The 24,885-nt window shown below is 36.0% G+C and overlaps 2 protein-coding genes across 2 annotated transcripts; one reads left to right on the top strand and one right to left on the bottom strand.

Annotated features, from left to right (window-relative positions):
- The first annotated feature begins 640 nt into the window (after positions 1 to 640).
- On the top strand, positions 641 to 2,112 carry LOC146148080 (stress-associated endoplasmic reticulum protein 2-like). The gene is made up of 3 exons (XM_083387141.1): positions 641 to 803; positions 1,280 to 1,352; positions 1,686 to 2,112. The coding sequence occupies exons 1-3, from the start codon at positions 720 to 722 to the stop codon at positions 1,724 to 1,726; spliced, it is 198 nt and encodes a 65-aa protein (XP_083243267.1). The 5' UTR covers positions 641 to 719; the 3' UTR covers positions 1,727 to 2,112.
- Positions 2,113 to 11,733: 9,621 nt separating this feature from the next.
- Positions 11,734 to 19,070, bottom strand: LOC146148079 (uncharacterized). The gene is made up of 11 exons (XM_083387091.1): positions 17,939 to 19,070; positions 17,539 to 17,714; positions 17,185 to 17,348; positions 16,731 to 16,864; positions 16,324 to 16,414; positions 16,110 to 16,241; positions 15,697 to 15,837; positions 15,425 to 15,566; positions 14,864 to 15,006; positions 13,864 to 13,968; positions 11,734 to 13,620 (listed from the first exon to the last, which is right to left on the bottom strand). The coding sequence occupies exons 1-11, from the start codon at positions 17,982 to 17,984 to the stop codon at positions 13,587 to 13,589; spliced, it is 1,308 nt and encodes a 435-aa protein (XP_083243217.1). The 5' UTR covers positions 17,985 to 19,070; the 3' UTR covers positions 11,734 to 13,586.
- Between the last annotated feature and the right edge of the window lie 5,815 nt (positions 19,071 to 24,885).

Below are 24,885 nucleotides of genomic sequence, written 5' to 3'. Positions count from 1 at the left end.
TCAGTCTTTTTCTTGTGTGTACGTGGCGTCTTTTTATCACCTGGGGACAAGTCGACGTTAGAGGCAGATACAGTTTTCTTTTGCTGTGGGCGTTTTGTCGGCTGTAGCTGTTGTCGCTATAAGTATGAACTACTGTGTCGCTGTTGTGACTATTATTTTACTTAGTGTCAGTGATTGATCGATCTATAGCCCTAGTGTTGTTGTTTGTATAAAATGTTAGGCTTTTTGGCCCTCTTTCACTATTGTACGTAAAAATTAATAAAAAAAAAAATTTCAAATACCGCATACCACAACACATTGTTTGGGTTGAGGTGCGGGTTAGCGTTTGGTTGAGGGTGGGTCAAGTTATTATTAATAATAAACATAATCGTAAACATAAATCGCTAAGTCACTTAATCGCGCAAAACTTCCGCCGCACCGACGATTTTTGGCATAGTACGTCATTTTTACGCCTGTAAATTTTCGAAATAACGCTATTCCAGCCGCGCAAATATAAACAGAAATTTGTTTCTAGCTGCGCATATTTAAGCTGCATAAACGTATCTTCCGCGCAATATATAAAAGCTTAGAATATGAAGCTATTCCAAGCAGTTTATAAGTCCTACAAAGTATTCTTTAAGTTATCTATCACATTTTATTGTGTTTTCCATTCAATTTTTAGTGTAATATTTAACATATTTGACCTTTGGTGTTACCATACTTCGCTAAAAATAATCAAAATGGTCACAAAACAAAGGATGCGCATTGCTTCAGAAAAGCACAGCAAAAACATTACCCAACGTGGCTCAGTGGCTAAAAGTCTGGTAAGTATTTTATAACATATCTAAAACGTAATATTATATGGTGAATTTATATCAATTATGAATAAGCTATGATACTATGCTATTAGAATCTTTACATAATATTAAGACAAATTAAATAATCTATACTATCTTCTGATTAAGGTTATGTGACGTTTGTAGTTCGTCATCGCCCATTTTTGGTGTTGTTGTTTTCCGCACTGCTGTTTGACACTAGATTGTTTGAAGTAATATGTGGAGTATAAATTGGGTTAGGGATAAAATTATTTGCCTAGTTAGTGATGAATTTTGTTTGTACAGGTCGTATTCTGGCTGTTTTATTTCTATTTCAACCAGTGTAGGTTTTATTCCGATTTTTGATTTATTAACACTATTAAGTATTAGTAAGATTTTTGTCTTATACCGAACTGTGTTTTACCACATGCATATAAGTTTACTGTTATGATTCATTGTTTATTGTATTTTGTTCCCATATTTAGAATGCTAAAGAGGAAGGATCTCCAGTCGGCCCATGGCTGTTGGCTTTGTTTTTATTTGTTGTCTTTGGATCAGGTAAATATCTAACTGCTTGCAACCAAATGTTTTAATGATAACTATAATTGATAAAATTAGGTTCCCTAAATTATATACAACTTTTTGTTTCTTTCAGCCATTTTTGAGATTATTCAACGTGTGAAAGATAACTAGATGCATCAAGCCATACTTTGGCATTTTCTCCACAACTGTAAAAAAATAGTGTTAGGAAACTTAGTTGGAAGTTTAGAACTTTCCATTATAGTGGTGTAGTTAAATCTTGGTATTGGGAGTTGCTGATAGATTATTTTTGACTGTAAATGCATTTTATATTATGTCTTTCAATATGTAACTAAAAAAATCCTGTTACAGCCATCTTTGAAGTGATACAACATGTGCGGATCTTTGGATGAACACTCTGTAACATCAAACTAGCGCTATTTTTTTTGTACATAAAGTCATGCTGACATGACTATTTGTTGGTGTCTTTCGCTATACAAAGCTAATTTCAGCAATGCTGTTTTTAGTACAAGTAGTATCGTTGGAAATACCTAAGTTAATTTAAAAAAAATATGAATATTAACATACTTAATTCTATTTCAAAACCAGTTGTGTCAGTGTTATTGTGCAATTTTTTTATAAAAAAATGGGCAATTCGATGCAATGTAATTGTTTGGCTGGATGACTTATGATGCTCTCTAAAATTTGTTATATGATGTCGTTTTTCGCCATTGCAACCAGGGTTTGTTGTATTTTATTTAAATTGATTTAAAAAAAAAAACACTTCTGATAATGTAAAGCAGTTTATGGTTTATCTTTTTCAGTTGAAAATACAAATTTTTTTTTAGTAACGCAGCAAAAGCAATGCCGATATTTAAACCTCCACTAATGAGTACAGCAGTGGTTCAGAACCTTCTAACACTTGTGGACTGGTAAAAATAATTTTTTTTAGCGGAGTGGGAACCGAAATTTTAAAGGTACGAAAAGCTTTCGGTTAGCTTTTTTCGTGGAACACAGAAATAGTTTTACACGACACAAAATGACACAACAGAACACTGTAAGTTGGCACGAATTTTAATTTGGATTGCATTGCCATCCATTAACTATTCTGGGCGTCGTTTGGAACAGACTTTCGCCAAAGCGGCTCAGCATGCTGAAACAAGAATTTGGGTGCTGATCTTGAATCCCACCAAATTTTTTTCCGGTCGTTTATATTGCTAACAATATTTGAGTTGGGGTGCGCGTTTAGGTTCGGGTGGGGTAATTATTTTTATATTTATCTTCCATATTCTTGCTTGCGTGCAAATTCAATTTGGACAACTTAGCAGCAAATTTGTGATAGGAATCTAGAACGCCGAAAATTCGCGCAAATCGCGAAAAAAGTGTTTTAGCTGCAAAAATAAAGACGACTTTTTGGCGGACGGCGGTTAAGAACCACTGCTGTACAGTAATGGTCCTGTTTAAACTGGTAGCAGGTAGCACGCTAATGAAAAAATGTTGGTAGTGGTGCATACATGCTTATTTTTAAAAAAAAAAACAAGTTCAGTTTTGCACTTAGACACAGTAGAACAGCAGGGTTACTCGAATAGTTTTAGCAAAGATCAGATACTTTATTTCAAGGAACACCTCGTAAGCGGTGGTTAATCTTACAACCCTAGACACAACCAACGTCACAAACACGTCACAACGAACCGTCATAAAACAATTAATCCTTGAAACACCTGTTGTTTTTCAGCGTACTCGGGCGCAAAATTATATATATGCAATCTAATCGGACTAAGCGCGAAAAAAATTGCCTTTATTTGGTTAAGACAAATAATCTCTTTGGTTAAGAATAGAAAAACTAATTTTCAATGATAGGTGACGCTATTAGACACAGAACAGAGAGTCGCACATTGGTTGAAATAATAGCATTTTTGTCCTATTTAATAGAGTTTGTGTTTTGTAGAGTTTACGGTCTTTAGGCTAAATTATTTCGAGAACTCCTTTCTATTCAAAATAGGCATTTTACTCTAATTTAACTATAAAGTTATCTTCACAATCTGCTACAATTTTTTTGGCGCTTGACCAATTGCGTCTGCTTTCTTCCTGGAATAGGAGTTGTAACTAAAGGCAACTAAGCTATATTGGAGCAATTAAAGAAGGAATGTCTGGATACATTTTCTTTTCAGCATAAAACTTGTTTTATCAAACCTAGTAGCTATCATTGTTCTCTGTTGCACCAACTAGAAAATCGATAAAACAGAATGTATTTCTCTATCTCAAATATCTACACTCTAAAAAAAAAATTTCCCTTGATAATCCCTTAGTAGGCATATAGTTTTTTGCAGTAGAAGCTAACAAAGTGAGGTCCATGACTTATCCTGATCCCCGACTGGCATGCCAACAAAATTAAGTTTATATGCTTCTCACATACTAACGCAGTGTTGTCGGGGTTAAACGGCACTCTACGTCTAGGGTGCCCGTTTTACCGCTCAAGGGTGCCGAGAGATATTTCTAACTCTTTAGGATTTGAATTTTGCTCTATCGGTAAGCTTCCTAATAGATTTTTTGTGTACTATAAAAGTGGCAATAAATAAAGGTTTTATGAACCTTGTTGCACAGTTAATGTGCTGTTTCAATCTCGTTTATTGCAACGTTACAGTTTGCACTGAGCAAAAATTCAAGCAAGGGTGCCGCAAGCCAAAATATGTTGCGAAACACTGTGCTAACATGCTTGCATGTTTTTCTAGAAATATTTTCTTGAAAGTTTATTTTCCAAAAATCTCTCAGCTTAGATACTAAATTTTCTCAATTGTAGTTAAATTTCATAAAAAAAACAATCCTTTACACTGCAAGAAGTCAATGTCACGTGCTATGCGAGCATTCAAGCTGGACAACAAAGGTTTCATTGCTGGGACGTCACAATTGAGGCATGCCTCAAATCATAGCTAAATCGTTCATCATGTTTTCAGAAAGAATTTGCGAAAGAAAAAAGCACGCTTAATGCAGTGTATGGCACTTTTGTGATCTGAAGAGAGGCACGGCTTGGCGCTGCCTCTCTTTGCGTATTTCAACGATTTTAACCGCATGAACGTTTGATATGAATAACGCAACAGAAATCGAAAAAAAGAAGCACGCTTTAGGTGTAGAAGCGTAAAACTTGTTTTTGCTTTGCCAGATGTTGGCAGGTGAGGCACTGCCTGTCCCTGGTTGCAACCTCTCGAGAATAAAATTTGTATAGCTGCATTTTACTAGATTTTTACAAATTTTTTTCTTACATAATTTAAGGCAGTGGTTATCCACCGGCATTCAGTGAGTCGACACCCTTCATTGGGTGCCATTTCTAATGCTCAAGAGTACCGAGATCGAGATATACGAGAATCTTTAAGAATTTGATTTTTGCTCAACTTTTACACCTTTTTGTGTAAGATTAGAGGGGAATAAATCGAATTATAACTGTCTATGTCAGGGGTCGGCAACCTTTTTGTAATTGTTGGCCAAAATATGAACTCAAAGGTCTCTGCGGGCCGCACAAAATGTTAACTAACATTTGTGTTCTAAAAATGTTAACAACTGTGAATCAGGCGGGCCTCGGGTCTTTTTTTTTCACTTTAAAACGTGTTAAATTACATTTAAGAAGGCAGTAAAGTGTTGGCGCAAAGCACGAAATAAGTGTTTGCTTGGTTTAAAATTCGAGCTCACACGTCATCTATACTACTTATGAAAGGTATAATAAAACCACTTTGAGGAAACACGATAATTTGACTATAGATTACACTAGTTCACTATAGATTACACCTGGCGAGCGAAGCGAGCGCGATTTTTTTGGTATACCGGCATTCCTTATAATTTCTTATCACATTTAAAAAAAAAAACAATGTTTGAATACGTTTTTCCGTTCGTCCGCGACGCACTTGGCAGCCTTCCACAACGCACCGGCGCTAGAAAGCGCTTATCTAGTGCAAAAGAACATCAAAACGCAAACAAACCGGATGTAGAAAGATCATTCGCGCGAAGCGCGAAAATTTTTAGCATTTACCTACTTAAAATAGTCAAAAAGTATTTGAAATGGACTCGTGTCTAGTTTTTCAAAGAGGCGGCGGGCCGGATGAATTTCTTTGGCGGGCCGGATCCGGCCCGCGGGCCGTAGGTTGCCGACCCCTGGTCTATGTCGTGTAGAGTTGATGTGTGTTGTTCCAGTTCCGTTTATTATACAACAAACTTACCCGAAAATAATTTGATAGTAAAATATAGGCCAAAGCCTAACTAATTACTGTATGTTGCAGGGTTAAAAATATCGCGTTAGTAAAGAGTAAGCAAATTTTTATGCAAACAATCTTATGTTGGACATCGCTTGGTACTGGGATTACGCATTTGCTTGAAAATCACGCAATGACGCAAGCAATTGCTGCTGCCACATAGGCGTATTCAAGATTTTCCGTTTGTTAGTGATTTCTGGTCGATATATGCACTGGTTTTTGTTAGGTAAAATATGTGTGCCGTGTTTAGCCAATTGATGTGTGCTATACATGAGTATTTAGTCGATCCATTTCAGTTGGTCGTTCCATTTCTTCGTAGCTGGTTATAGCCTATAAGATTATGCATTGTACACTGCCTTAACAAAACAATGAGCTTCATGCTTGTGTTTAGTTTCCACTAAAATACAATTATCACGGCAGTAAATCAATACGTATACAGCTGTACTTAGAAAATATTCAACAATGTTGACTCCCAATAATAAGCTCATAATGACTTCAATGACTGCTAATTTTAATTTTTGCTGGCTCTTGCATATAGCTTACAGAATCGGCCAAATGTTGGTGGTTAATATTTTCGTAAGCATACGCGAGAAATAAACAGCTAGGAAATCACGCATTTCGACACAGACAATAAAATGTGAAAGAAAGATTCTTGCTCCCGTATTAAGTAATGTCAAGACTGTTTATGAAAACAGGTCTAAAACATAAAATCATTTCTTGAAATCTACAGAAATATATATATTTCGCCTTATGAATAGGCATCATCAGTTTCTGTACAAAAAGCAAACATGTATAAAATGCCAAAAATAGTATTTAACATGTAACATATATGTAAGATCGCGTATAAAATTATAAAACCACCTGCAGGCAAAGCGACAAATAACGTAAGAAAAATGAGAAAAGACGAAAAGCACGCAATTATTAAACATGTTATCAAACGGTGTAGCAGACCAATCGCCGATCGAAAGAAAAAAAGACGGGAAAACAAACCCAGAGCAAAAATTACCTCACGCGTGGTATTATCATTTTTTTGATATTTATTTTCATAAGAGCACAGCTCAGTCGTTGTTTGCCGAATAGTCAATCGTTTTCCAAGTATGCCGTAATTTCGGCGTAGCTGCGCACTACCTGTATAAGTGTTGTTAAAACAGTAGTGTGTGTCACCATGGTTTGTGTTTGCCAAAATTGCAACAAAAAACACATTTGCCACACAGAATTGATTAACCCTTTTCGCGGTTATTGCCTGTCTTCATCATTCCATTAAAGTTTGTAAGAAAATGTGCCAATGTATAGGCGGTCTTTTCTATGTAATACAGGCAAAAGGTTCCATCGCTTTACCTTTTTGGGTTTATAAAATGCTTGATTAGAAAGCTGTAGCCCAAACAATGCGATTTTGAGGCGTTTTAACTTTTGGTTCAAACTGTTCGTTCCAAACCTCTGCGATGTGTAGTATGTCCTCGTTACCATCTCCCAAATACCAGAGAATCTGTTTTTTTATTTATATGAAATAAACCTATATGTTTTACATTTTAATTACTATTTTTGGCATTTTATACATGCTTGCCCGGAAAAATTTTTAGCACTTACGTAGTTAAAATAGTCAAAAAGTATTTAAAATGGACTCGTATCCAGTTTGTCAAAGAGGCGGCGGACCAAATGAATTACATTGGCGGGGCGCATCCGGCCCGCGGGCCGTAGGTTGCCGACCCCTGTTTTAGACTTTAGGTCTTACAATAGCATCGAATTGGGGCTTTCTGTGGCTTAATGATATCCTCAAACGCTCACAAAGATTAGCATTTAGGAGTCTCCCTCTATGCTTGATTTTTTACAAAATTCATCGACATTGGCAATTGGTATTGACATGAAAACACTGTAGAAAGTTTTTTTTTTCAAAGACTACATTGGAAGATCCGCACAAAACGCTGAAAAGATCCGGAACCGGATCGCGATCCGCCATTTGAACATGACCGCACTAGGCTAGTATTGGGCCATCTCTGATTTGACCTCTGGTGATCTCTAGGCTAGGGTTACTATATTTGATAATGCGCAAATCCATAACAAATTTACCTCAGTTCATTGACCAACTTTAGAATATTACCAAAGTACTTTACCGCCATTGTTTTTTTGTGAAAGAAGGATAAACACGAAACTATATACAAAAAGAAAATAAATGTTGTATTGCAATACACGTTTGCAAGTTCTCATTTGGTCTGCAACAGACTTCTTGTTGCGCTATTTTTCTACTGCTTTATAATTTTCTTCAGCGAATATACGCTCTTATCGTTTCAGACATGTTCTAAATTTTGCAATATCGACCAAGATATAAGGCCTTCAGCTATTAGCCCAGCAGCTCCACTCAATCATCCACGTATCCCAAATAAAGCGCAGTATTGTCGTTTATGACGTAACAATGAAATTATTACCCGTAACGCAACAAACAATTTAAAAAAATTCCGGACATTTAAGCATATTTTGGCATTTCCCCCCGGACGCAGTTTGAACACTAAAATTCCGGACATGTCCGGGGAAATCCGGACGTATGGTAACCCTAACCTAAACGGTATTTTGTCGTATGTTGCCTTCATATATACGAATTGGTGATGGGATAAGTATGGAATCAGTTGTTGACAAAAAGAATGGATGCTGGAAAAAGCAAAGCAGGTGAAAGTGAACCTCTTCTTACTCAAGTAAAACAAGCACAAAAGGTATTGATAAGGAAAGACCACAAAGTATGTGCGACAAACACATTTCTCTTGTAATATTGGAGACATTTTCCAAAGTTCCCTTCTTGTAGACCTGGTTCTGCAAACAGAGCTCGATAGATGAGTCAGGTCCTGTAACTGCCAAGATATGTTCATGTGGATAAAACAGATGGGCTACGAACGAGATTTTGCCAACCAACTGGAGCGCATCAGCCAGTTGCCTGTAATGCGTTCAAAAGTAACAGAAAGCACCAAAATTGAATAGTTGGTTAGCCAAGAGTTCTGGTTTCTTTTTGCTTTTCGGACGTTTAGTGCAACTGGCTGAGGCTCCCACTTTGTGACTGGCCGCAAATTAAAGATTACCAATTTGCAGCAAACTTTGTAAATACTGTCAAGTTTTTAATGATGCTACTGAGAGAATGTTCAAGTTAAACACTGATTACTCATTACTGATGATGCACAGCTGCACGATACGTTGAGAGCCTCCTGTAAGCGTAGAAGAACACCGGCTATTCGTTCCAGACTTTTAAAAAATCAATTTTCGCAAAAAAATGATTTTTTAAGCTAATTTGCAATGCTTTTTTGTGTTGTATATGCATGCGTATTAGTTGTTAATATATAACAAATAACTTTTTACAATACTATTTTCCATCGTTTGGTTACAATACAGCCTATTTAGCAATTTTTCATAATAGGGGATTTCCCAAATTTTGATGATTTTAACTGCTAAACTTTTGGGGTTTTGAGGAGGGCGAAATCATGACCCAATTTCAAAATTTTTTTTGTCAATCCTATTTTTAAGGTCCAAACAATGGAAAAACTTCGATTAGCTAAACTTTTCAAAATTTTTTAAAATCTGAACAACTGCAAAAGCGTTCGATGACTGTTAAAATTAGGCCAGTGGTCGGCAAACTTTTTTGACGCGGCCCAAAGTACTCTTTTCAGAGCTATTGAAGGCCCACTACGTAAAATCACTATGAAACAGTGAAGGATTCAGAATATTTGAGATGAAATATAACCTAAGGCCTTGGTGCCTATACACCACTGCCATATCATAATGTAAAACATACTATAGCAGGGGTGTTCAAATGATTTCTGCCATGATTCACCACAGCCAAACCTGACAACACGATGATCCACCAAATACGAATAGTAAACATATTGGACACGCTTTAATTTGTATGGTGCTTTACGCGATAACTTTAATAGTTAATCTTGTTTAGTGTTTGTTAACCTTTTGAGTCAGGGCGAACGTGGCGAGCGAAGCGAGCGCGATTTTTTTATGTACACCGGCATTCTTGCAAGTTTTTATTACATTGCCGAAAATACTAAATGTTAAAATATATGTCCAATATTTTTGAATGCGTTTTCCATTAACGGTAAAGAATCGCTGATCTAGTTTAAAAGACCGCATCAAAACATAAACGAGCCGGACTTACAAAGATGATTCGCGAGAAGCGGGAAAATTTTTGCACTTACGTAGTTAAAATAGTCAAAAAGTATTTCAAAAGGACTCGTATCTAGTCAAATAGGCGGCGGGCCGAATGAATTACATTGGCGGGCGCATCCGGCCCGCGGGTCGTAGGTTGCCAACCCCTGTTTTAGACTTTAGGTCTTACAATAGCATCGAATTGGGGCTCTCTGTCGCTGACTGATATCCTCAATAGCTCACAAAGATTAGCATTTGGGAGTCTCGTTCTACGCTTGATTCTTTTTACAAAATTCATTAACACTGACAATTGGAATTCACATGAAAACTTTTTTGTTTTACATTAGAAGATCCGCACAAAACGCTGAAAAGATCCGGAACCGGATCGCGATCCGCCATTTGAACATGACCGTACTAGTATAAAACAAACCGAAAATTTCAATTACATACAGTCTAAAGTGGCGAAAAAATATAGTTCGACACGCTCGCAGGTCCACATTTGGCACGTGGGCCTTTCCGAAATGAATGTACGACTATCACGCGGCCCACAACTTCATTATAACACTAAGCTATTCAAAAGTAACTCGCGGCCCACTAAAAATGACTCTACGGCCAACAATTGGACCGCGGCCCACAGTTGCCAACCACTGGATTAGGCCTTCACTAAATACTGCGCGTTCTACGCGTTTTGATGGTAGTCGAAACGATTGTTTAAACAAAGGCTACTGAAAGTGAAAATAAGTGGTGGGCAGCATGTAAGTATCGGACATCCCTGTCTTATACCATTAAAAAAATCCTAATGTTTTACATCTGACGAAGATGTCACGCTATTTCTTATTTTTTGGCTGCATGTTAATTACCACATTTTTTATAATCATCTGCCATAGCACGAGACTAGCAAATTTACACGAACACACTATAACGTATTTATGCAATAGTAATGTATGAGATCTCGCAGCATGATGGATTCTTACTTTTTTGTTTTATTAAGCAAAATTTATGTAGATTTCGCAAATTATTGCCCTTCTGGCAGTGGTAATTACCTAAGATCAACGGGGCAACGCCAGTAGTAAGTCATTCGAAGGCCCCAGCTTAATGATTTTCTATGCTATGTTGTTTTACCACGCAAAAATGGGTTAAAATTTGGGGTAGAATGCGTTTTTATAATTTTACATTGCTGGGAAACGTCGGAAGCCAAAGTTGCAATTTTTATACACCAAGTATATATTAACGTAGAAACAACACTGAAAACTAACCTATTTAACCTGAGCAACGCCAGGTATTAGTCTAGTATAGGGTTGCTATACTAATACTTGATTACGTACAATCCCTGGCAAACAGAATTAATGTTTTGGGGGGCCATCGCGCAAAGAATGTTCGCACATTACTCGATAACAGTGATGGGCAATTATTTTGGACTGGGGACAGCATGAGAAGCACAATATGTTGTGGCGGACCGGAGCATAAAGAAAAGCTATGAAGAGTTATGATTCTTAAAATTAAGTTGCAAATCAAGTGTTGCATAATTTTAAACAAATTTCCTGATTTTCAAAGATGCGAAACAATATGTATGGAATTTTTGCCGATATAGTTCGAATCCTTGACTTTTTACGGCCTGCAACGGGATTTTGAGCGACCCGCAGGCAGTTTCCGGTCTTACATGATAATCTGGTTCGAGGCCACAGTCTGCCGCAAGCCCCCAACTACTTCAGCAGCTCTTAAAGTACATTACGTTTATATATTCATTAATTACTGTTATTGGTCTCTATGCTTTAAACTTTACATTAACTACCATTTATTCCTTGTTCTCTGACACAGATTTCAACACTGAATTAACGGACATGTCATGGAAAATCCCAGCGTATGGCAACCATGACTAGTGTAGTACTTCTCAACATTTTTCAATTGTTTAAATATGCAGATACTTAGAAATAACTTTTAAGCTTCTGATAACATCTTTACTAAGTCAAGGTTGTTTTGTTCACTTCGTCTTAAAAAATTATTATTCTTTTGTTCAATGCAACGTAAATATTTTATCATACAACATGAACAGTTGTAACTTTATTTGTCAACTTTGTCTTAAAATACACACACAAACACACACAATGAACAAGAACGTCACTAAACAATAGTAAAAACTTTGACAGAAATTAAATAACCCTGTTTGCATTCCAGAAGTTTTGTTATCTAAAGATTCACATTTTTTTGAAATCTGAAGCCAAATTTGGCAGTACAGCAGAACTGTTGTAATATCACTATAACGTCATCATTTTACACCAGATTGGTCTAGGCAAGCATTCCCCGCCAAAGATCTTTGACAGAAATCAACTGGAATGCAGTCTGGTAACTAACTGCCACAAAAAGCAACACATCACAAGTTGTTATAAAAGAAAAAAACGTTTACAATTAAAAAACAAACAAATCTCTGAGCTACTTGAGAAAAAGTACACACAGCACTACATTTATCTACAATTGAGGACTTTATGTGATATTGTGCATAGTAACTTAATTACATATCAAGGTGCAAACAACAATCTAAATGATGCAATTGAAAGGCATAAGAATGAAGTAAAGTGTTTTTTTATAGTTGGTTGTGTATGTTAAGAAAAAAAGTAAAGTTAGTGTAAATCTCTTTGTTTTCTGAACGATATAAACAAAAATTGAACATTAATAATTAATATGTTTCCTGGCATGTTTAAAAATTGTACGTCAAAAAGTAAAGCTTAACAGAAATATTGTTTGTAACAAAATGCACAAGGTACCTCACTTAAAATATACAAACCGTAAAACTATCTTACACCTAGCATTTCTGCGAAGATAAAAATTAACATTTTCAAATATCCTAAACAAGTATTTTTTCCTTGCAAACACTAGCAACAAAACATATTTGTGATTATAAAGGTAAACATAATATGACCATAAAACGCCGAGAAGTAAAATATGTCACAGTGAACTGGTAATATAATATTTATAATGTTAAAGTTGATTCAAGTGTGCAGTGCAAAATATTTATATTCAATGCTAATGTTGACCTAGCATGAACATAAAACAGCGCAACAATAGATTCCAGTTTCTGTATCTACTATTCACATAGAAATAAACTTTGACCTATTGATTACTCAGAAATAAAATTCTGAGTAATGATTACTCAGAAATAAAAACAGCTAATTAAAAAAATTATAACAAACATAAAAGGAATTTGAATATATATTTTAAAAACTTATAAAGAAATGTAGTGTAATACCTACCGTGATATGGCTTTTGAATCTGTTGTAACATATTAACTTAAACAATAACATATTAAAGTTGAGTTTTCAAGTATTTTTTATACTATTTAAAAAAATATATTTGAAACAACAGCAGAATACTCTAACAAAGCTAGCAATTCCGGTCAGACACTATTGACAGATCTTTAAAGAGATATATATATATATATATATACATCTCGCCAACTGAGGCATTGTCCTCTTAAGATCTTTTAATAGTGCCTGACCTAAATTGCTAGCTTTGTAAAAGTATTCTGCTGTTACTGGTCAGGAATTAAGCTCAACATTTATCTTGCAAGGGTCAAGGTGATTTCCATTATCACATATTCAGTGCAACATATTTAAAACAAGGAAGAAATTGCTCTTTAGGTGTAAGTGCCTAAATATTGTGAGATTCAAAAATAAAAGCATTAACACCTGCTGTGCATAACTGCACCCTCCAACTAAACTACCACAGGTCTCCACACAAATTAAAAAAATTATGCTTTCCCTATGATACATAGCAACAGCAATATAAAAAGCACAGGAGCACTGCGAATTATAACAACAAAATAAATAAAATTTGCAAAAAATGTTTGCAAAGCATCTTATAAAACAATTTGAATAATTGCACACTTTTGGCATTGTTGACTTTTTCAAGAAAAGGAAGGCACTACAAGCTTTTTGCATCTGAAACAAAAAAATGATTTGCGATAAAGGATTCACCCTACTTACTGGCTACGCTGTTTTTACATATTTTAGTCAATACATCATATTTTCTTGTCACAAATAAAATTAAAGTATATGACTTCGGTTCACCATTTTTTACCAACATTTATGCAATAATGTAACCACATGCACAAAAAGCAAAACATAACATTTTGGTTTAAGCGATTTAGACTAGTTATCAATGTTTTTAAAGCTATAAACTACCTTAATTTTCCTGCAACTTGATGTACAGCAAATATTACTTTGTCCAGTTCTCTGTAAGGCATCAATTTGTGACAAGGAAGATATACAACATGATCCATTAAAAATCTAAAAAAAAATGTTTTGGTTATAGAACATGTATATGATTTCTTTTTACTTTTCAACAGGGGAGTGATTTAGGGAGTATCCTCCAAGGATCATGCAAGCAAGAAAATTGCCTGCTGCATGTAGTTTCTTTAGATAATTAAAGAGAACGGTACTGCAGGACAGGTGCGACAGCCAAATGGATGCCTTTTAACTCACTAACACAGGGGTCTGCACAACAACAGATTTGAGTTTTGTATCTACTATTCACATAGAAATAAACTTTGACCTAGATTTATGGGCTGTGGGGCACCAGCCATGGCATGCTTAAAATTAATAAGTTTGCCAACTGTAGTGCATTTTAGAAAACATTTTTACTCTACATAACAGGACTAATATTGATCAGTTTTAATTTGTCATATGGAGCCAGTTTTTACAAGTCACAAAATTGGTTATCATAGGACGCTACATGTAAAACTTGTTTCGATGGTGGTTTGATTTGTTTCTGAAAGGCATGTTAGCTTCCAGGCAAAACGCAGCCAAGTCTTAAAAGTGACTACGTTGTAAATATACTGTATAATTACCTGGTGCCGGCTAAACAAACCCCCTTCCCTAAAACTCATGTCAGTTAATTAATATAAAGTTACTTCAAAAAAGTTATTCCAAAATGTCTGCAAAATAGTCCCTGGATTTAAAATAGCGCTTATCTACAGATATTAAAAGTTATAAAACTGCATATGTTCAGAAGACCTTACAGTAACAAAAAAACAATTACGGAATGAGTTCGATCTCAGAATAAAGTAGTCATAATATGGAACAGCACACATATGTCAAGCTTTTGTTAATATGACACAAATGATGAGCAATACAGCACCATGATTAAAAAGATTTATTTATTTCATAGATATCCATATCATACTTGGCATGAGGTACAGAGAAAGGTGTGTGGTTGTTGGTTCCATTAACCCCTTCATTATAAATAACTTTGAGTTGGGTGGTACCACGACTTGAATCTACACCATGGTCATCAAACAAGCAGTTGTTAAACTCAGTTGGATGTTCCTATTAATTTTAATAGAATAAAATATGGTCATGTGTTATTGCAACTACTAACTATATTATCACATGGATAATGCTAAACAGTAAGGAAGGCAAAATTGTGTTATCAATTGAACTATGAGGCATTAATTTCCCATTGGTGGGATGTGACACATGATGCATCCTGGTGTGATTGTTTATAATAAATATGGCTTGTGGTCATTGTGGGTGTGTCAAAATACTTTGTTGTAGTCAATCCTACCACAATCATGGAAAGTTAAAAAAATATAGTATACCTTTTAATTTATACTCAAACAAAAATAAAATAAGAGCATAAAACAATAACCTAATGAAAGTAGGCCAATGGTTTGAAAAATGACTTAGGTATAATTAGATACAAAATACAGCATTTCAAAAGTAAACATATATATTAAATGCTTACTACTAATATAGGAAAGAGCCAGTAGTTAACATGCTCGGCCTGCTGACCAATTACAATAACTTCATTAGGCATTCGTTGTGCCATATAATCACCCTTCTTTTTTACTTCCTGTATGTGCTTGTCATCGTCGAACTCTGCTATCCTAAAAACGCGGTTTATATTGGATTTTGTTCATAACATAAAAAAATACTGTTATGGATTACAATATGAATTAGTATGCTGAGCATTGATACGTATTACCAGCTTTTTTATCCAAAGGCAACGCAGTTTACCTAAGAGCTAGGTTAATCAGCAATGCTACTGAGGGCTGTTGGCGGATTTTTTCAAAGAAGGCTGTTGGAAAGCCTCTTAACATTGGTACAAACACAGATTTGTGGTCCACTCCAACCATTCTGAATGCAGACATTCCCAATCTGTAAATAAAACAAATATTGTTCATATTACTTAAAATGAGCAACATTAAAGCAACAAAATGTGCTTTAAATAAGCAGAATATGATTCACATCCCATTTCGAACCATTGTGTGCAGCACACTTACTAATTGTAATGTTTACTGATAACACTAGTACATCTATTCCTAAAATCTAGGTTTTAAAAGATTAAATAAAAATTGGGGTTCCATATCATAAAGCAATCAACAAATATACATATACTGGCTCAAAAAGATTTAATAGTAAGAAAATACCTTGCAGAAAACTGGGAATTGATTATGGGAGACAGAAAGGCATATTTTGAGAGCTTTTTTGCATATTCTGTCCTGGACTGGATTGGATATGTGTTGTGGAGCTCATTCATGATTTCGAACAACTGGCTACAACTACAACATAAGCATTAGGGGAAGTCGAAATACCATCAATCACAAAAGGAACGGGTTTGACTATTTTGGAACACATAATTACCTGTTGTTTAGTTTCAAAATAGCTCCACCAAAAACTGTTGCAAACTTGATTGTACCAAAGCTGAAGAATGCAATATCTGTATCTGGGTGCCCTATAAAAAGTATATACAAAAACACATCAAATTACTTCTTAACTTAGTCCTAAACTGCCAAAGAACCCTCTGTTTAAAATTGTGTGCATTCATCGAGAGTCAACCGAATGGCTAAAATGATTGCAGGATATCCTTAGTAACTATGAGTTTAGAAGGTAATGTACAATACAAATTACCAACATGTACCACGTTCTAGTAAAGCTGCTTTCCGTGTCAAGCCCTTAAATTGGGGTTGCTACTACAACCATTGTAGGTGGTACCATAAAGTTAAAATAATTGCATAGTTTCTATGTTTTTGATGGTAAACCAATTTTACCTGTATAGTGTAGTCCTGAAAATGCTTCAGCACAATCTTCTAAAACTGTGATGTTTTTAGGTTTGCACAAATCAATAATTGGTTGCATGTCAAACCTTTTTCCATAGATATGTGCAACAAGCACAGCAACTGTTCTAAATAGCCATATTAAAATTTAACTTTAAAATAAAAATTTATCATAACAAAATATTATACAGGTCATTACTGTAGAAACATTTAAATTGAAAAGCAATCAACTAAATCAAATTTATATTTTGCACTGTGTGCTTTTATTAAACAAAAATTGTACTTTAAAAACTTGTAAAATCAGTTTTCAAACGTCAAGTAAAAAAATAGTCAATATGTATATTTAGGAAACGGGCTACTTTCCATAAAACATATGTATTAAGTTAATTATATTTCACAAAACTATGCTATGTATAAAAAATTAACATTAACAAGAACAAACACACACTTTTCTGTTATCAGTGCCTCAAATTTTTTCAGGGATGGTTCCATGTTGAAAATATTTATGTCACATGACTTTATTCTCAGTTGGTGGTGATTTAAAATTTTCACAACAGATGGAATGTTTATTGCTGACATAATAATTTCTGATCCAGGTGGGAATTTTTTTACCTGTAATAAAGAAATTTTAAAATGGTAAATGTGTGTATTTTTTAAATGGTAATTGTATGTGGATTAATTCCCTTAACTAATATTATGATTGTTTCACTTAAAATATAACATTTTTAACAGTTATAAATTAAACATTTTTGTAACTGGGTAATTAAAGTGTACGCATATTACGTTAGAAGATAATACTAACTCTAAAAAATAAATCGAGGCCTGTTCGGACAGACAAGGTTGGAAGAATGTGATAATTTCTCGACAGATTATTCCACATTCTATCAAGATCTTCCAAGGCTAGATACCTAGCATGTTTATCTTCTGGATTGTAGTACAATAACTCAAGTCCTTCTAATGTAGAACGTAAACTTGAGTCTAAATGGGTGTAAAGATAAAACAGTTAACAACCCAAAAAAAAGAGTGTTTAACAAACAGATCTTTAAATTAATCATAATAATCTAACTTATTGTGTATAATGATATATAACCAAATTTACCGATTTTATTGAAGGGTAAATTGTCCGATTATTGTAATATAAATATATTACAAAATATATATTCCTGATATATTAATTTTTCATACATATTAAATTGAGTTACCTATATAAAAACAAGCATGTGGCACCATTTTCATTGCCCAGCTCATGGTTGACCACCGTATTCATCAGGTTAAATAATAATCCATAAAAGAGCACTTGACAAAATACCCACTAAATTGATATACTGAATAAAAGATTTATTGATTTAAAATAATAAAAATAAGTAGTTTATCTTTTAATTCATGGACCAGGAACTTGATAGACTATTTTCAAAACGACAACATATTTGTTATGTTTTAAATCACCATTTTAAAATGGAACAGAAGATACTGCCAAATGGTTTAAATGCTGCCAATGGTGGGTAACCCATAATTTATTTTTCTGATATCAAAAACTCCTAATATTACAGATTCAAAAATATCCAAACGATCCAATTTGACCTTAATTGACCTACAACCTAGTCCACTTTTAAATCAAGGTCCAGATACATAAGTTAATAGCTGCCGAGGTCCAAGAAAAGTTAGCATGACATAAGTTTTGCACGTTTGAGCAATTTTTTTCACAGCTGATCGCATTTTACATTAGTTTTACATAAAATGCCTGACTATGACCACCAATCGGGAAAACGAATAAATCCCCTGCGCAGGTCTTTCCAACCTGGCGGCTGCTATGGCTGAAATGTGTTCTCCATCCTGTGACAACAGCACAGTTTTTTTAAACCAATTTATGTGCACACTTTAATATGGGCCGAAATTGCAAACTGGCCAAACTTTCCAATATGATCTGACATAAAATCTTAAAGCTGTGTCACTAATGAAACTATCGAGAATAGGAGAAAATATTAGGTAACATTTTTTCAGGGTCCATCCGATTAAAAAGTTTAGTCCGAATCAACCACGCAGTTGCACTCTCAGCTCGTCAACTGTAGTTAGGAAAATGGTCAGGAAATCAATTCAACCACACAACCATTAGTTGACAATTCAGCCGCGCTTACAGTTTACGGTAGTAATTAATTTACAGGTGCTCCAGTGTTAACTGCTTAAACGTCTTCTCTGTACGATAGCCAACTTTTTAACCTGAAGGGTGTTGACTGTTGCTGACATTGTGTATAGCTCTTATTCTTGGAAGAGTTTTGCTACCAAACACCAATAGGAAGTATACTTATTAAAATACCTTTATGCAAGGTTTTAAAAATAAATCTTTACAAGTCAACAAAATCTTATGGATTTCACGAATACGAAAATTAAACTGTCTGTCAGTCTGTGTATCAACAACTTGCTATAGTCCTAGTTGTGCAATGATGCGGAACGAACGACCATAAAACTGCAGTGTTCAGTTTGGTGCCAACAAAGTTAAAACGTTGACCAACGAAACTGACTGATATAAGACCGAAATTATAACAATGTTAAGGTCGAAAAAAACAAAGTCCTAACCTTAAACAGGGGCAAGTAATCCCTTGCCAACACACCGGCTCCTCAATGGCTTAGTTTAAATTAGAGCACCAAAAGGGCCGATGGCCCCCGGCGATCGTCTCATACCCTTACGCCAATGGTTCTCAACCTTTTGTGCTTCGTTAGCCCCTTTCATAGGCTCTCAACCCTCGTGGCCCCTTGCTTATAAACTGGCATTGTATTTACGTGGTTTCACTTGTTTTACTTCTCCACGTTAGTAACAAATACACCCATTTTGTTAGTAAAAACGAAAACCAACGAATAAATGCACTTACTTACTTTCTAATATATCAACAAAACTGTTATTTTACTTAAAATTAACTTAGTTATGTGTCGTGGCAAAGCTCATTCTTGTACCCCGCCAAGGTATTTTTTTATTCGTCCTGTTTTGTATTGAACTAAGCCAAGGTTTTCAACCTTTTTTTGCTCATGGCCCACTAAATTAGTAAAAAAATGGCGTTGGCCCATTAACGTTTAATGAAAAACACCAAATTTCCATAAAACACAATAAATGAATATTCCAAATGTGTTATGTCGCACCATACCTAATGGCGTGGCGTAGGATCCAGGTGATTAGCTCAATAATATATAAACAGACGCGTGAAAGACGCACGCCTTCTTCTGCAGCGCGGTTTTTTATTAGGAAAACGAAGGGGCGTCAACGCAAGATCAACACAATCAACATATATGCACACCAACTATATGATCTGTCCAAGCCAAGCAACACGTGGGCCACGTGGCAGTTTAATTGACGCAGATGCTGTAACGCTGCAAGTAAAAGTCACCACAGCAAATATAAGCCATAATTGCGTACTCTAGCAAAGTTACACGACATTCAATATGTACAACATATACATTATTCCAAACTACGTCAAGGTTCTTTTCTTACAGAGAATATAATATACCTCTATACTTAGATACGTTTAAAATGGCCACCGGTTAACCACAATTCTTAACTTTGCTACAAAGAATTGAACAAGTTCTTACCGGCAATGTCAAGCCAGGCAGTTTAACGTTGTCGTCAATTAACATATTTTTTTAATTTATTTTTGTTTGCCGAGCAAAACGAACCTATCGTTACAAAACACTGTCCTTAAACCTTTTTTAATTGCGGCATACCAACAGGTAAAAAAATCGGCGGCAGACCTACAAAATATATGTTGATCGACAACATCAGCAAATATCATGGGCAGCCAATTGAAAAAGGTTCAGTTTATAATGAAATGCGCCAAAGGCGCCGTTAATTTTACGTAGTACATTCCTTTATCTTCTGACTTTGCGGTTACAGACTTTCTGAAGCCAGTCAAATTTCTAAAAATTGCCCTCCCTTGCAATAGCTGACGGAAAACTGAGGGCTTTTATTTTAATAGCATTTTAAAAATGAAACCGGACATTGGTGCTTTGTATTTTGTAGCTTCCGATATTTTTCGAAACAACACCCAATACTAATTATACTATCACAAAATGCCAATAATATATTCACAATGATACTTTATGGGTTTTAAGCGCATGGTTAATCTCCCTTTCCATGTTGGTGTAAAATTTGAAAACAATTGTTGTATTTTTATACTCCTCGTGGTTAAGTCAGTATTAGATTTATGACGATAGAAGGTAACATAGGTTTTAAAAAAGTTTCAAATTCTTTTTAAAGTTTATAAATTTACACCTGAAATACCGCATAAGCGTTTAGTTTGACTGATTAAAAAGAACCCTGTAATACAAGTAACACACCTACGGGAACGTCGCGACACACCGGTTGCGAAGCACTGTCCAAAACCAGGCAAAATTACTGCCCACAAACAAAACAATAAACGTAACAATGAATAATACGTAATCAAGGCGATTGTTACGTTTGGATAACTTTTCCGGCATCCGTACCACACTACAACACGTTAGATGTCGAGACATCTAACACATTGCAAAAAGAAATGATCACAAACATAGCATTAGGTCGAGGTGCTTGCTATTTATCTGTCAGACTCTTATGTGTTCATAATGATTGACATCACTGTATGCAAAGCTCTGTGGCCCACTGAAAACAGCGTCATGGCCGGGCCATGGCCCATAGGTTGAAAACCTCTGAGCTAAGCGAATGTGATTACATAGCCTACGTCGAGACGATTTGTGCATTTCGTTTCAAGCACGAATGATCAGAAAAAATTGGCCTCGCAAATATATGAGTTATAGTTGCAATTTAAACGCTCATTAATGACAGCCTTCTTCCTGAGTAGAGAGTACGAATCTCCAATAGACACAAAAAATGGAGCCATCATTTTGTTATCATGTGGAAGCTTCAAGTCTGTGTTTTATACCGCCTTAGGGTTTTACGCCGATCGAAGTTTTGTACTTTTCCAGGTATCTACAGGCAGGGTATCTACAAAGTAGCATCGAAAGGTATTCTAGGCGGCGTTCATCCGAACTTTCCGAGATAAAACGAATAAATTGAATCACTTCCTTTTCCCGACATAAACGGCAGAATTTTTGTAATAACATAATCACCTCTCCTTTCCCCGGTGCCTTTTACGTAGCGATGAATTTTTGACCTCTGACATTCGATGCATTGTTGCTCCCACAAGCGAACTTATTTGTTAATTCCATGCCATGCAAATTTGTCGGACATAATCTTCTGTGTAGTATAGGTGACATAATCCGTGTATGGCATCAAACACCTTTCGCTTCCAACTTGAGGGAACGATTGGTCCGGGAGAACCAGTGGATGTGTCACATAACACAGTAGTTTGCGAAGTTCCAATGCGAATATCTTCTAACTTGAGTGATGTCACAGCTGTGCGATATGCTTCAACGTAGTCACAATGTTGAGCTTCTGCTAACTGATGATAATCCAGATCGATTGTTTGCTGTCGGACTGATGCCATGTACGACCGCGAAAGAGCGTAAGTTACAATGTGTTGTCCTTGCCTTTTATATGTTGCACATCAGTTGTATATTCTGAAATATTGGTCAAATGCCTTTGCTGTCGAGCTGACCAAGGTTCTGCGATTTTTTTAAAAGCGAATGTCAATGGTTTGTGGTCTGTATATGCTGTAAAAATCTCCCTTCCAAAAAATAGCGGAAATTTCGAATTGGTAGGTGCAAATCGAGTAGTTCTCGATCGAACGTGCTGTATTTCTTCTCAGCTTGTCTTAATTGGCGACTGAAAAACACGAGTGGCTCCCAGGATCCATTGCGAGTGGCTCCTAGGATGCATTATCTGATGCGTCCGTTGTTAATGATACAGGTGCTTGCGGTTGTGGGTGAACAAGTGTCACTGCTTTGAGAGGGGTTGGTAGCCGAGGTCGCATATACGGGCGTTTATGTCGCATATACGGGCGGTTGTTGGTCGCATATACGGGCGGAGATGTCGCATATACGGGCGTTCGCATAATGTCGCATATACGGGCGAATTTCTCTACCGAACATACTGTGTGGTGTAAGGCGTCGGAATGGCGTTCTATCAGATTTTAGTAGGCCATTATGAAGTGTTTGTGTTGTCTGACAGTTATGACGTCATATCATGTCTTCATCCTAACGTCACACTCATCAAGTGCTGTAGTAAATAGCTCATATTTGGCTAGGTCGCATATACGGGCGTTCGCATAATGTCGCATATACGGGCGAATTTCTCTACCGAACATACTGTGTGGTGTAAGGCGTCAAAACGGCGTTCGAATAATTTTTTTAACTTAAAATTAAATAAATTAATTTTTTATGTTCCTAATCCTTCTTGTCACTTCAGTCGCGGTCCTCAGTAGAAACACTGTGTTTAATGAAAAAATCTAGTTTGATATATACTACGCCTGTTATTTATTTTTCATTTACTTCTGTCTGTTGTTTTAAACATACAAATAGCCTCCCGCAAGTGAGTATACTATTATTATTGCAATATCGTTGCGTTCTTTTTTGGATTTCGCGGTATTTTATTTTACGTTTTACAGTATTTGTTTAGTAATTGTTTTCTTTAAATAAAAGATTATACGATTTTGCTGCCAAATTTTGGATTGGCTCGCTGTATATCGAAATTTACCATGGAGACAAAGCCATATTTTATGACGGTCAGCTAACCGACAAGAAATCAAGCAAAATTGTGAAATACATTACCAGAACAAAAATCGAATGTATGATTTAACAAAATAACCTTATATAAACCGTTTGCTAATTTATAGTCTTATTTTATAGTTTTGTTTATATTTTTTATTTATCCAATACAAATGTATTTTGAGTGTGTTAATTGGCAGCTGCTGTATTTTGTTAGCAAGAATCGTTAGGACCGTCAGTATTACAGTATGGTAATTTACTACACCACTAGATTAGTGTGACGTCACGATGAAAACATGATATGACGTTATAACTGTCAGGCAACACAAACATTTTATAATGCTCAACTAAAATTCATTCGAACGCCGTTTTGACGCCTTAAACCACACAGTATGTTCAGTAGAGAAATTCGCCCGTATACGCGACATTATGCGAACTCCCGTATATGCGACCTAGCCAAATATGAGCTATTTACTACAGCACTTGATGAGTGTGACGTCGCGATGAAGACATGATATGACGTCATAACTGTCAGGCAACACAAACACTTCATAATGGCCTACTAAAATCTGATAGAACGCCATTCCGACGCCTTACACCACACAGTAGGTTCGATAGAGAAATTCGCCCGTATATGCGACATTATGCGAACGCCCGTATATGCGACCTACAAGCGCCCGTATATGCGACATAAACGCCCGTATATGCGACCTCGGCTACCAACCCTGATGACTGCTTTTGCCAAAGCAGCTTTCGCCTCATCAAATCTAGACTGCATTTCTTTAGTCCAAACCAACTGCTTAGGCTTTTTAGATAGCTTTATAAATAGGTAGCATAATGCTTGCGGCCGAAAGCATGAAGCGATGGTAGAAATTTACCATACCTGCAAATTGCTGCAAACCTTTAGTCATTTATGGGCGTTGAAAGCGGTGAATAGCTTCTACCTTGATTGCGAAAGGTTTAGCTCCGTTTGCATCAATGTGATTGACGTTGTGCTTTGGTGGCGTGGAAGGTAGCGTAGGTGCTGTAATCACCGGAAATTTAGAAAGAAGCTTTGTGTACACGTCTGGGTTTAAGGCAATGTTGTTTAGCTGAAGGGCGGGTTGCTTGGCGGCGTGCAAAGGAATGCTCGACAACAATTTAGCATTCAGCAGGCAATTGTGCTTCAAGACAATCAAGGAATGCGCGCGCAAGAAATCAGCACCAAGTAGTGGTCTAGAAACTTGCGCAAACGTGAATATCCAGGAAAACCTTCCAATTGTTAAATCCAAAGTTGCTTGTTGCCGTAGGTCTGAATGCGGGTGCCATTGGCTGCTTGCAGTTCTCTTCCACGAGTGCAATTCCTACGCTGAAACGCAGACGCAAGGTAAACACTAATTTCAGCGCCCGTGTCGACCAAAAAGCGTTGACAGGTGTTTTTATCCCACACATAAAACAAGTTGTTGATTTGGCCGGTCGCTGAAGATGTTAGAAGCGACCGGCTGGCAAGTTTCCCTGCCAGCTGCAAGGTTTCTGACACTTA

The sequence above is a fragment of the Ascidiella aspersa genome, chromosome 4, assembly GCF_963924565.1.
Source record: "Ascidiella aspersa chromosome 4, kaAscAspe10.2, whole genome shotgun sequence".
Classification (NCBI taxonomy): Eukaryota; Metazoa; Chordata; class Ascidiacea; order Phlebobranchia; family Ascidiidae; genus Ascidiella; species Ascidiella aspersa.
This window is presented reverse-complemented; position numbering and strand designations above follow the sequence as displayed.